This window comes from Galeopterus variegatus, unplaced genomic scaffold, assembly GCF_000696425.1.
Source record: "Galeopterus variegatus unplaced genomic scaffold, G_variegatus-3.0.2 Scaffold2516, whole genome shotgun sequence".
Taxonomy (NCBI): Eukaryota; Metazoa; Chordata; class Mammalia; order Dermoptera; family Cynocephalidae; genus Galeopterus; species Galeopterus variegatus.
The window spans coordinates 266879-281163 of NW_007728627.1; the positions used below are offsets into that span (position 1 = coordinate 266879).

At 39.8% G+C, this 14285-nt stretch overlaps 1 protein-coding gene across 4 annotated transcripts in view; it reads left to right on the plus strand.

The window, feature by feature from the left end:
* Positions 1-13062, plus strand: part of POGLUT1 (protein O-glucosyltransferase 1) — a 34334-nt gene extending 21272 nt beyond the window's left edge. For all 4 annotated transcript variants that reach the window (XM_008582085.1, XM_008582087.1, XM_008582084.1 and 1 more), the window contains exons 6-11: positions 4814-4873; positions 6108-6207; positions 8107-8165; positions 9222-9389; positions 10112-10168; positions 10665-13062. In XM_008582085.1, coding sequence (XP_008580307.1) covers positions 4814-4873; positions 6108-6207; positions 8107-8165; positions 9222-9389; positions 10112-10168; positions 10665-10821 — 601 coding nt within the window. In that variant the 3' untranslated portion in view covers positions 10822-13062. The remainder of the gene's footprint in view (positions 1-4813; positions 4874-6107; positions 6208-8106; positions 8166-9221; positions 9390-10111; positions 10169-10664) is intronic.
* Positions 13063-14285: the final 1223 nt, after the last annotated feature.

Sequence of the window (14285 nt, forward strand, 5' to 3'; positions counted from 1 at the left end):
GGTAAAAAATGAGTCTCTTCTCCAATAGGTTTAATTTGGAAATTTTTTTTTTTTTTTTTTGTCTTTTTCCGTGTCCGGCAACGGATCGCAACCCTCAGTGTCGCCCCCGCACCGGACCGGGACCGGCAACGGGATCGCAACCCTCGGTGTTGCCCCCGCGCCTCTCTCAGCCAGTGAGCGGGAACCAGCCTGTATGTGGGATCCGAACCCGCGGCGGGAGCGCCGCCACGCTTCCCAAGCGGCGCACTAGCGCGGTGCGCCACCGGGCCGGCCCCTTAATTTGGAAATTTTTTTTTTTTTTTGTCTTTTTCCGTGTCCGGCAACGGATCGCAACCCTCAGTGTCGCCCCCGCACCGGACCGGGACCGGCAACGGGATCGCAACCCTCGGTGTTGCCCCCGCGCCTCTCTCAGCCAGTGAGCGGGAACCAGCCTGTATGTGGGATCCGAACCCGCGGCGGGAGCGCCGCCACGCTTCCCAAGCGGCGCACTAGCGCAGTGCGCCACCGGGCCGGCCCCTTAATTTGGAAATTTTTAAAAAAATAACTGTTTTAGTCTGTTTTGTGTTGCTATAACAGAAATACCTGAGACTGGGTAATTTAAAAAGAAAACCTCGGGCCAGCCCGGTGGCGCACTGCTGTAGTGCACCGCTTGGGAAGCGCGGCGGCGCTCCCGCCGAGGGTTCGGATCCCACATACGGACCGGTTCCCGCTCACTGGCTGAGCGAGGCGTGGGGGCAACACCGAGGGCTGCAATCCCGTTTGGTCCCAGTCCGGTACGGGGGCGACACTGAGGGTTGCGATCCGTTGCCGGACACGGAAAAAGACAAAAAGGAAAAAAAAAAAAAGAAAGAAAGAAAAGAAAACCTCTTTTTTTGGCACAGGCCTCAGGCTGCTTCTACTCATGGTGGAAAAGTGGCAGGCAGCTGGCGGGTACAAGCAGATCACATGGTGAGAGAGGAAGCAAGAGAGAGGAAGCAAGAGAGAGAGGAGGTGCCAGGGTCCTATAAACAACAAGCTTTCGCGGGAACTAATAGAGCAAGAACTCACTCATTACGCCCCCCTCCCCCAGGGAGATCATTAATCCATTCATGAGGGATCCACCTCCATGACGCAGTCAGTTTCCAACACTCCCACATTGGGGATCAAATTTCCACATGAGTTCTGGAGGGGACAACACATCCAAACTCCAGCAATAACTTAGTCTCATATTTCATAGAACTGTAGCTGAGAATTGTCAGGGATAAGGTAATGAAGGCTTAGAAAGGTTAAGTGACTTGGTCCAGGTGAGAAGCAAATCTAGGCCTGAAGTCCAGGTTTCTGGCTGCATTATCCTGTCTACTTGGCAAGTTAATGTTACTTGTGTTCTCCAGACATTGATACCATTGTTTCTTGTTTATTTTTGGTTTTGAACATAATTTCTTTGGGGTGGGGCTGGGGGAGAGTCTTTAACCTTCTTTTCTCTAAGTTATTCTTGGCTTTGGCCTGAGTTTTCTAATCCCCACTTCTTTTTTTTTCAGGTACTCACAAATACCCTTTCTATATTCTTCCTTCTTTTCGTAGCTCCTTTCCTGCTGTACAGCTCCTTTTTTAAAACTCTTTTAAAAAAATATCTTTTCTGATTATGGAACCTATACATGCTCATAAAAATTTACAAATATATATAACCTAAGCAACTTTTTCCCCACTTATTGGTATTTCTAAGTAATCTTTCCATGTCTGTACATATGAAACAACCTCATTGTTTTTAACGGCAGCATAGTATTCCATTGCGTAGATAATAGCTTACTTTGATATTTCCTTTGATGGGTGTTTAGGCTACATATGTAATATCTACATAGTTTGTTGTTTTCTGGACTATTTAAGAGTATGTTGCATACCTTATGACTCTTTACCCCTTAATACTTTAATGTGTATTTCCCAAGAACAAGGATGTTCTTTCATAACTGCACTGCAATAAGCAAATTCAATATTAACACAATCCTTAATCCCAATAATATCCTGTAGAGCATTTTCCCCCTCCAGTATAGGACAAAGTCCAGGATTACATACCGCATTTAGTTGTCATGTCTCTTTAGTCTCCTTTAATCTGGAACAGCTCTTCAGTCTTTCTCTTTCATAACATCAGCTTTTTTGAAGAATACAGGCTACTTTTTTATAGCAGAATGTTCTTCAGTTTGCTTTTGTCTTTCCTTATGATTAGATTCAATTTATGTGTCACTGGGCCAAAAACTTACATAAGTGATTTTGTGTTCATCCACCTCTCTTTACTGATGTTAATTTTGATCACTTGGTTGAGATATTATCCAGTTCTTCCACTGTGTAGTTACTGTTTTCCCCCGTGTGGACTAATAAGCAATCTTTGGGGAGATAGAATATGTTTTAAAATCTAATATTATCTGATCATTTTTTTCTTTTGATACCTTCCCCTTTTATTCTTCAATTGAATTTACTCATGATTATAGAATTACAATTTTGTTTTTTAGAGCCCTCCATTCAGAAGAATCTCTAGCAATGTGGATTTTATTTCTTACCTTGAAACTTTGATAATCTGCTTGTTTATATATCTGCATTGATGTCTGCCTGCCATTTTTGTATTTTTATAATCTCTTGGGAGTTTGTCCCCATCGACTTACTTTTCACTCTGTAGAAGAATTCAGTGTTCCCTGTAGATTTAAAGATTTTTTCTTCTACTGCCAGAGGGGGTTTAAAAAGGAGGGCTGGGGCAGCACCAGGCTGTGGTGGTTGCCATCATTAACACTTGTCTGGAGAAAAAAGTTCTAACGTAGGTCTTTTGAGGGGCAGGTAGGTAGGAGGGAGAACGAAGGAGGAAAAAAACAGTGAAGGTACACAGTTCAAGTCTGTGTATATTAAATACAGCTTTCTCAGAGACCAAGGAAATGAAGAGAAGTAACTTTGAGTATAAATTGATGTAGTTTTGGTTAGCTAGTTTGGCAATATATCCCCAAATTGAAAATGTATATATCTCTTGACCCAGCCATTCCACTTCCATACTGTATCCTGAGAAATTAATTAGAAAAGTGTGCAAAGATGTTTATTTAAGGATGTTCACTACGATCTTGTTTCTTAGAGCAAAAAGTTGGAAACTACCTAAAAGCCCATTAATAAGGGAGGAAGTGAATTATGTCATGACTGTAAGATGGAATACCATGCATGAATGGAAAGGCAAGGTAGATTAGGGCTTAAAAACCGGGACTCTGGGTTCAAATTCTGGCTCTTATTAGCTCTGTGACTCTGTGCTTGTTGCTTAACCTCAAGGACCTCATCTGTAAAATAGAGATGATAAAACCTACTTCATGAGGTTGTGAGAATGACCTGATATATATAAAGCACTTAGAATAGTTTCTGGAACATAGTAAGTGCTATATAGGTGTTGGCTAATATTATTATTTATAATATATTTCCCATTAAGAAGGCTACCTAAAAGCATGTATGATATAACCTCTGTTCAATAAAGCAAGGCTTTGTCTTGGTACTGTTGACGTTCTGAGCTGGATAATTCTTTGTTGTGGGTGCTGTTCTATTTATTGCAGGATGTTTAGCAGCATCTCTGGCCTGTACCCACTAAATGCTAGTAGCAATCCCCCAGTAGTGACAAACAAAAGTGTCTACAAACATAGCCAAATGTACGGGGGGGCAGTGGGAGAGGTGGGAGGTGGATATCATCCCCAGTTGACAGCCACTAATATGGAAAGATGATTGGAAGGAAATTCTTCACTAAAACATTATATTTATCTGTGGGTAGGAGATTCCAGATGATTTTTTTTACTTTTATCTTTATTCTTTTCTATTATAATTTTATGTAATGAGCATGTATCATTTTTCTACTAAAACCAAACAAATCCAGTGCTATAGTGTTTGTATTTTGGTAGGAGAAGTATGGGGGGAAACAAAAGATAGTTCTGGCCATTGATTGATGGGCTGGAGAATCAGGTAAAGGGTGATCCAGCAAGAAGAGGCTAGAGGATGAGCCAGGTTAGGTAACGGGAGAAATCTGAGGGTCTGGAAAATACTGAGCAGTGCTTTCAGGTAGTAAAAATGAGTAACATGACACTATACATATCTGAAAAGGACCTATACCTAGAAAGTTTATCCCAGGTTTCTCCATTACTGTAATTTAGCCCACCAATCCCTCATTAACTCCAGTTCAGCCTTCCTCTCCTTTTTCAGAGGAAGACGCTGAGCAGACTTCTGTGCAGGGAGGGTTTCTACGACGAAAGTTAGAAGTGATGCATCTGTGAGCTAGCAGTTTCAGCAAGGAAGGCTGGTCATGGTAATGTGTACTGAGACCCGAGTTTCAGGGACTTTATAGAGCACTGAGTACAGTTTCAAGAATACCAGGATGCTTTGCAAATATCAGACTGAATCTGATGACACCTCTTACACATCCAAAACATGAAGTCAGAGTGATTTCCCTATCATTCAATTTGATATTTTTTGCAGTTCTCTTCATATATTAAGTTTATCATTAACATTTTAGTTCAAGTAGAGAGGAAATACTCATTCTGCCAAATTAAACAGCCCTAAACATGTCATTCAGGGTTTGAGAGCTTTTCTTTCAATGTTAACTTATTAATGGGGCAATAGATTGGTTAATATTACTGGCTAACACCTCTAGAACAATGAAAAGAAAGCAAAAGGAAACATAGTGTCATTTAGGTCTTTCTCTTTTGAGTAGCCTTGATCAGACTTCTTTAAATATATGAGGTCTGAACTAACCTTCAAAAGTGATTAAAACACATCCTTATTTAATTGAGAAGAAAACATAGAAACTAATAGAAATCTGTCTTTTTAGGTCAGCAGCACAGTGGCCATGGAAAAAGAAAAATTCTACAGCATATTTCCGAGGATCGAGGTGATTATATTTTATAACATTTTACAAAGATATTGTTCCAAGTAATATGTAAATTATAATAATCTTGAGGGTATAACAAACTCTGTATCTTAAAGGGAAAGCTAAGTTAACTAAGAAATAAATGTAGAATCACAGAATCTTAAGACTAGAAAAGAATTCAAATTATTTGCCCAAATCATTCTTAATTGAAGTGAAATTCAAAGAAGTAAATTTCATCCATCCAGTCATTCAACAGACATTTACACAGAACACAAGCGCATTGAGCATTGACTGTACTGTATAGTGTTGAACAGAACAGATGGGTGTCTTTGTGTTTACAGTTTCCCAGGAGTAGCTTATGACCATACCATAGTACAGTCACTCTGCTGGTTAATGCAGAGCAGGAGTCATGACCAGATTTCCTGACTGCCTTTTTCATCAGACCGTGTGGCTGCCAAATAGGGGTTTAGAGCACAGACTGAGACTGGTGAAAATGGAGAGGGAAGCAGGGTGGAAAGAGAAGAGGGAAATAGAAAAGGCAATGAGGGGACCCTGTCTGTGTTGTTCAGCTCCATATCCCCAGTGCCAAGAACAATACCTGGTATATAGATATACAATAAATATCTGTGGAACAGATTGAATAGAAAAGACCAGGAAGAGAGAAGGTCTTTGCAGTGAGTCCCTGTCAGAGATCGTACCCTGTGTTTATTTACCCTCCTTTTTGCTTGGGCAGTCAACTGCAGGATGCAGATGGGCTGACCAGCCACTGTTTACTATTCCTTACAAACTTCTGTGATTCTCAAATCTTGAGATCACAGATTCTTAACTTGGGGCTCATACCTGGGCTTCAAGAGTTTTTGGACCTCCTTGAAATTATATGGGGATATGTGCATTTTTCTGGGAAGGTCACACAGTTATGAATACCAATGATTATAGAGTCTCCTTGAACTTTCCTAAAAGGGAAATCAGTCCTGGGTTAGAGCTCTAGTGACCAGAACAATATATCCTTAAAAACCAGATGCAAGCAGAGAAGGGCCAAACACTGCCCATCCCTAAAGGATAAAAGTGGGAACAGCCCTGGACCGCCGAGATGCTTCAGTACTCAGTATCCACCCCCTCTGCTGTCACAGTAACCATGAATTGTGCCTCTATGCATAAAGTCATTGCACTTGGTCCTAATACTGCTCACCTTTCAGAGACTGGGAACAGTATTATGGTATAGGCCACATAGTTTTGTCATGTGTTTCTTTTATAGGACAAGTCCAGAACGAGATCCTCTCATTCTTCTATCTCGGAAAAATCCAAAACTTGTTGATGCAGAATACACCAAAAACCAGGCCTGGAAATCTATGAAAGTAATCAACTGAATAGAACTACAGCAGTGAACATTCTAACTCAAAGAACATTGCGACCTGGGTAGAATTTGGGGTTAGGTTTCCTCTTAGTGGTGAGATGAATGTAGAGAAAGTTCCGTGAACCAGTATTAGCATATATGTAAATTCTCCTTTTTCAATCTCACATTGCTTTTCTGGCCATATTATGACTGGTATATTATACTACCATGAAGGTTTAAACCCGAGGTCACAAACTTCTCTGCAAAGGGCCAGATAGTAAATACTTTAGGCTTTGTAGGTCATACAGTCTGTGTTGTAATTATTTAACTCTGCCTTTGCAGTATGAAAGCAGCACAGGCAATATGTAAATGAATAAGCATAGCTGTGTTCTAATAAAAACTTTATTTATGGGTGCTGAAATTTGAAATTTTTTTTTAAGCATTTGAAAATGTAGAAATGTTCTTAATCCATTGGTTATACAAAAACAAGCAGTGGGTTGAATTTGGCCTATGGGCTGTCGTTTGCCAACCCCTGGGTTAAACCAGTAGTTCTCACCCCTGGCTTTTAAACCAGAGAGCTTTAAAAATGAATCAAGTGATTCAGAATGTCTGGGGATAGGGTCCAGGAATCATAACTTTAAAACTCCCCAAATGATTCTAAGATAAAGCCAAAAATTGGGATCTTCAGTTTAGGGTTCAACTCTGTCTTCTAAACTCTCTGACTTCTTGCCTTAATCAAAGAACTTAAAGCCATAAATTTACTCATCTGAATTTCCATATACCATATGAGGATGCTGTCAGAAAGAGCTTTAAACTTCTTGGGGAAAACTAGGTATATCTGAGTTGCATGTATTCTTTGATACAGTTTTAATCAGACAGGAGCCAATGAGTTTAAGAAAATAATAAAAATATGAAAAAAATATTCATTCAACACACAAGTTGTGTGGAAGGTTGCAAAAGCATCAAGTCTTGTTCCCCTCATCAAGGAGTTTACCATCTGCTAAGGGGGCAAAATGTACATGGTGGTCTCAAACTTAGATGCCCTCAGGGTCTCTCAGGTGATGTTTTGCTCAGTCCTTTACATCACCTGAGCAAAAGAGCACTAACAGCTCTAGGCCATTGCTGCCAAGTGGGAACAGGAGCCCGGTTTGCCAGATCTCCTTTTTTTTTTTTTTTCTCCAAGAAAAGTTGGAAATCTAGATTTTTGCAAGAAATATTCAAACACCTATAAATGTTGGCAGTGGTCTGAATATTTATTTTTAAATACTTTGCATGCTCAGTTCAATTTGTATGTGGGCTACACACCTAAGCCCACCAGCCAGCACTTGTTACCTTCTGTGTGTGTAATTTACACAGAATGAAATGTGCTGCAAATCATGACCTCTGAGTTCAAAGGAGGGCATCATGGCTTCAGGTGAGCTTAAACTCAAATCAGACAGACCTGAATTAAAACCCTAATTCTGGGCTGGCCCGGTGGTGCACTGGATAGTGCGCCGCTTGGGAAGCGCGGCGGCGCTCCCGCCTGAGGGTTTGGATCCCACATACAGACCAGTTCCCGCTCACTGGCTGAGCGAGGCGCGGGAGCAACACCGAGGGTTGCAATCCCGTTGCCGGTCCCCGGTCCGGTACGGGGGCAACACTGAGGGTTGCGATCCGTTGCCGGACACAGAAAAAAGACAAAAAAAAAAAAAAAAAACAACCCTAATTCTACTTAGGGCCATGTGACTCTAAGCAAGTAAGTTCTTACCTCATAACGTTGGCTTCCTTTTCTATAAATTGGAGATAATAATGCCTCCTGAGTATGTTTATTATGAGGCTTAAGTGAGGTAATGTTGATGAAATGTTTAACAGTGCTTGCTGCACAGTGGTTGCCAATAAATGTCATTACTGCTAATACTAATAATTTCCTTTTCACTAAAAGGATACCCTGGGGAAACCAGCTGCAAAGGATGTCCATCTTGTGGATCACTGCAAATACAAGTAAGACTTCCAGGACTCCTGACACATTCAGTTTCCATATTGCTTTTGAAATAGCTTCACTTTGGGTGAAAACTTTAATACTAATGCCCAGCTGAAGTGTATGAAGTGGCACTAATTCATTTTGCTGGCTTTGACTGAGGGCCTGCTGTGCACTGACCTGAGTTCTTCAGGCACTATAGAGACGAATGAAACATGGTCCCTTCTTCCAGAGAGCTTGCATGCTATTAATCAAAGTGATGGGGTTACCTCTCTCCATGCCCCACCCACCTAAGAGTTGAAATTAGATTAAATTTTTATCAAGTTAGTAAATATTATAATTAAATGTCAGGACTAATAATTAAATGAACAGGTAAAACCTGTGCGGAGGAGGGCAGTGGGGGGATTCAGAGAGAGGGATGCTGATTATACACACAGTGGGAACTGTAGGGTAATAGCAATTCTGACTAGAGATGAGTGCATGCATGTGAAAGGCTAAGAAGAAAATGTTCTTTTCTAAGATAGCTTTTTTCCAAGGGGCATTTCTTGTTCTTCACCCCAGACTTCAGGAGAAGAGGATAATGTCCAAGAAATGGGATACCTTTGACCGTATGGGGTACGCTAGAGGAAAAAGGGCTTTGAGAGCCGTGACTAGTTAGAGACGTTAGGCTTATATAAGCTTGTGAAAACATTTTTTCATTCTTGATTTTTGATGTATACTATTAAACATGTCTATATTTTCTCAAATTTGTCCCAGGCCTATAATAAGTTGTCATTTCCTCCTGAGCCTTGTATGCTGTCTCCTCAGCACCCAGTTCCTGACCCTGGTTACTGTCTGGAGAAAGCATCCCCTTTTTCCCTCACCCTGACATTCCCAAAACAACCTGTAGCCCCAGCCTGGGAAAAATAAGTTCATGGAAACCCCACAGACATACTAATGTGTCCTTGAAAACTGAAAATGGAAAGAGAAGGGAAAGGAATTATAAAAGGAGAAAAGGGAAGGAGAAAATAAGAAAAAAAAGGCCACATTTGTGGCACCAGCCATATAGTATCAAATGTATTTTGCTCTTTTTTTCCCAGGTATCTGTTTAATTTTCGGGGTGTTGCTGCAAGTTTCCGGTTCAAACACCTCTTCCTGTGTGGTTCACTTGTTTTCCATGTTGGTGACGAGTGGCTGGAATTCTTCTATCCACAACTGAAACCATGGGTTCACTACATCCCAGTCAAAACAGATCTTTCGAATGTGCAGTAAGCAGCTATCCCCCATTGCAGAGTTTCTAATGACCCTTGCAATCTGCGTCTAAGTCCAGCCATTTATGGCCTTTACTCCTGATGATTATTTCTATTGAAAGCTTTTTTTTCTCTTACTTGGTTTTCATATATAGTGTTGCATTATTATCCAAGTAGGCTGTAAGTGGGATTTAATTAGAAAAAGTGCTTTAATGCTGATTCTAAATGTAACATTCAGACGGTATGAAGTGAAAAAGCTCTAGTCTCTCAGAGACTAAAAATAGGGATATTCAATCTTGTTACATTGTCAAAGGGACTTTCAGATATAGCATGATAATGATCCTAGTGAAGCTTAGGCAACTTTCCTCTCATAATGGGAGGAGCTAGGAGGAGGTATGGAGAAGGGCCAGAAATGTGAGCCCAGTTTCCTCTTCTGGCGGCCAGAACAAGAATTTGTAGAGATAATGGAAGTTTTTTTTTCACTCTTGATTTTTGATATATATATAGTCAAACATTTCTGTATTTTCTCATATAAGTCCCAAATCTGCAATAGGCTGCCTTTAACCTGTGTGTGGGCTTTTTTTTATTATTTTCTTCCTGTGAAGACTCTAAATCTTTGCTTTAAGGAAATAATCCACCTTCCACATATCTAGAGATTAACCAGATTTCAATCTGTGGTCTTTCTTCGTACTAATATGCTTGGTCTATATTTTGGAGTCTAATAATTCTTCTCATTTTAGGGAGCTTTTGCAGTTTGTAAAAGCAAATGATGATGTAGCCCAAGAAATTGCTGAAAGGTAAGATCTGTTCATTGTCCCTTTTCCACTTTATCATTCCCATTTTGTACTAGCTAAAGTTATCTGAATATTGTTACCATGGTGATTTCTGTATTTCATCATCATTATACAGAGATAATTCAGAATTAAAGCTGTCCTGGGGGGAAAACATACACACACATTCATATATGTCCTAAGCTTTGTAGGAATAGACTAAAATCTTTGAGGTAGTCAAGTATTTTTTATGAGCATTGGCTGTTTATATGTGTTTGTTTTTTGGAGCCGGCCCGTGGCTCACTCGGGAGAGTGCGGTGCTGATATGTGTTTGTTTTTAAGGAAAAAAATATGTTCTATTGCTAAATGTATGTATGTTGATGGCTTATAGGGTTGGTTCTGAGGATCAAATAAGTTAATTCATATAAAGTACTCTGAATAGTGCTTAGGACAAGATAAACATCAAATGTAGACTGCTGTTATATTCTGTGCTTTAAAATATTCTTGTTAATCTTCTCTCTAGGGGAAGCCAGTTTATTATGAACCACTTGCAGATGGATGACATCATCTGTTACTGGGAGAACCTCTTGACTGAATACTCTAAATTCCTGTCCTATAATGTAACAAGAATAAAAGGCTATGATCAGATTATTCCCAAAATTTTGAAAACTGAACTCTAGAAGTCATCATAGGACCATAGTCCTCTCTGTGGCAGCAGATCTCAGCTATCCTGTGGTGAGAAGCTTACCATGAGCATGGCACCTATACCTTGAATACCTTTCATCAAGCCAAATATCTGATTTTCCTTATCATGCTGCACCCAGAGCAACTCTTGAGAAAGATCCAAAATGTGTATAATACACAGATATGAAGCAGCTCAACTCTTTGGCTGAATAAGGACCTGAAATTATGAGATGTGGATTTTGAACCTGATTCTACCTTTCATTTTCTTAGGACCAGTCACAGCTTGTGCCTCAAATCATCCACATGTGTATGTTCATCACTGTGAAACTGACTGTGCCCATGTGATGATACCCTTTGTCCCAATATTTGGAGCAGATAATTCATCATTTGGAACTACTACAACTCACCACCGCAATTCTGAAGTTACTCTAGGCTTGATCTGTTTCTTTACTTTAATGTATGAAACCCTATTGGGTTTGTGAAAAATATTTGGGGATCATTTCCTGAAACGTATAAGGAAGCAGTAGCTGTGTCATGCAGTGATATAGGAGTTCTCTTTTGTAAAAGCATAAACTCTTTGTTACTCAGGAGGTTTCTGTAATGCCTCAGAGAAAGGGGCCAATTGCATGAGTAATTATTGCAATTGGATTTCACGTTCCCTTTTTGTGCCTTCATGCCCTTTTTATCGTCACTCTAAAGGAAAAACAAACAAAAACCTCTTAATAAATTTAGGAAGTAATCCTCTTTAAAGGAACTGTACATAACTGTACACAAAGGAACAGCAATTCTTCCTCACTCTTTGCACAGCCTTAATATTTTCCTTCTTAAATTGTTAGCAGCAGGAGTCGTCCACACTCTCAATGTCTCGCAGGGACCATGAGCAGTCTTCATATGTGAACATGTCATTAAGTTGGTAGTTTAGAGCATTCAACTTTAATGCTTACTTATATAGGAGATATTTGTTTTAGTGCAAATCCATGTTGGAGTGCCTCCTTCTTCCTTTTTTCCCTTTTTGAAAGAGACATTTGAGTAGTAGTTTAATCTCTCAGGTTGTTCTCCCTAACAGTCAAAAATGAAGAAAAATGTTTAGATTAAAATGTAGTCTAGCCACTTAGAACCATCTTGTCCCTTAGGCCCAGCCTTTTCACAGAGAAATCAACTCTGTCCTTTGTCTCTTAACTGTTTAGTATTGTTTCAAAATTAGTAAACGTGATATTCAGTCACATAAAAAGAGATTTTATTCCATTTTTCAAAGTATATTTGGCCTTTTTAACTCCCACAAAATTTTAAGTCTAAGGTCTTTCTTAGAGAAGTTGAACATCCCTTATGAGATCATGGCATGGAGTAAGGCAGACACATGTGTAAAGTTGAATTTTTCTTTCTTTTTTGGAGTACTAACGATTTACAGGGACCGTGTCCTTAGGTGCTATGAGTCTAGCAATAGGCAGTCCAGATTTCCAAGTTGTGCTGTGGTTTTGCCTTGTCTCTCTGAGGCCCTACTAGGTGTAATCATTCTCTTTGTATTTACATATTTCTCTAAAATGGGAACAAAATTTGCTGTCCTTTGATTAGGAACTGAAGTTTTATTTTCATGGGAATGTTTCCCATTTTGCTTCAGAGTTGCAGCTCAAACATCACCTTCTCTTCCTCCGAATCTTTTCTTTCATTCCTCTAGGCAGTTAGGGGTTACTATAACACTTTGCTCATGCCTGTATTATATGACATCACATTGCACTGTAGTTACTTAACTGTTTCAGTGAGCTTATTGATGGGTAGGAATCGTACTCATCTTGATGTCTCCCTTATTCAGCACAGTGCCTAGCAAAGAGTAAATACTGAAGAACTGTTGCTGGGTAGGTGGGTGGGCGGATGGATGGATGGAGACTGTTGGCTTAACTAGATCCTATTTAGAGATTGCCTGGGCCTTGGTTCCAAGGGGGATTGAATAAGACTAAGAATTGGATTAATGCAAATCCTCACGTGCCCTTTGAAGAGTCAGTAAGTTTATCTTTGTCTTTAAATATAGCAAATATTACTTAGATCTTATATTTGTTTATCTCTTTACCTCAGTGTAGATTGTACAAAGATGGTATGTAATGATATGTAAAATGTATGTTTTTGAAAATAACTTGTATCCCCACAGATTTGAAGATGGTTGTTGTCATTAATACTAGCTTGGTCCCAGAGTTACCCTTTCCACCTCAAAGAACTAAAGGATGCACTTTTTTTCAAGGAAAGAGAATAATTTAGTTTATTTGAATGAAGTGGGATGTTTGGGTAACATTAATAATGCTTTTCCTTTATTTTGGAAGTATTATCTGTGTGATGTCAGTTTTCACTTTACTGTATCAGGTCAGATTCTCCTAGTTGTCAAGAACAAGAAACTGCCTCTAGCTAGTTTAAGCAACAGAACTTAGGGCATCTCACAGAATCTAAACAGGTTTCACAGAGGTTGGAAGGGAAGAAACAAGGGCACTCCAGGAATCTCAGCAAGAATTTTGGATTGTCTCTAAGAGTGCTGCTGTACTACAGTTCCAGAGACTGCCAGGCTCTCACAGTACAAAATTCCTAAGAGAAAAAAAAATTAATGGGCCTATTTGGATCAGTTCCAAAGGTTTCTCTACACTTCACCCCTAAACTGACTACAAAGACACACATACACAAAAACCTACCTTTATGTACATCTAAAGATGCCTTCTCAGAATAATCTTACTGCATCTAGAGGTAAGGTTGTGTGGGTGGGACAGAAGAGTATAATTACAAATTACTTGTTTAATATTTATCAAATACTTCTTGAGCATGTACTTGTGCACAAACAGTGGAAGATAAAAAGTTTACAGCGGGCTCCCTGACCTCAAAGAGCTTTGCAGTTGAGATGATAGAGTTGAGATGACAGGCATCGTAGGTGATTAAGGCAACATAAGTGCCGATTATTCGTGAAGATGATGTGGATTTGGAGTTTAGAAGAAGAAGAAATTTCCAACTGGAGCAGGTGGGAAACTTCGTGGAGTTAAAATTGAGTTACACTTTGAAGGATAAGTAAATGAAGTGGTCCTTGAAGTTCTCAAAATTTATTCTGTGTATGTGTGGAAACATGTCATATATTACATAACCAAAAGTAGTACATGTAGCAAGAGCAGTATTTTTTTTTTTTCTTTTGGCAGCTGGCTGGTACAGGGATCCAAACTCTTAACCTTGATGTTACAAGGCTGTGTTCTAACCAACCAAGCTAACTGGCCAGTCCTGGGCAGTATTTGTTGAAGCTGGCTTGGAAAGGGAACTTGCTGACCCCTGGTAGAAAGTTCACTATGGGGGAAGAAGCTATTAGGTTCTATAAGTAGAATTCAGCAACAAGAGCTGAAAGTAGGAGAATGGTGGTTCCAGACACACTGTAGTAACTGTACTGAAATCCTTCCCTGATGCACTCACTCTGCTGGCCAATCTGTGTCCTGGGGATAAG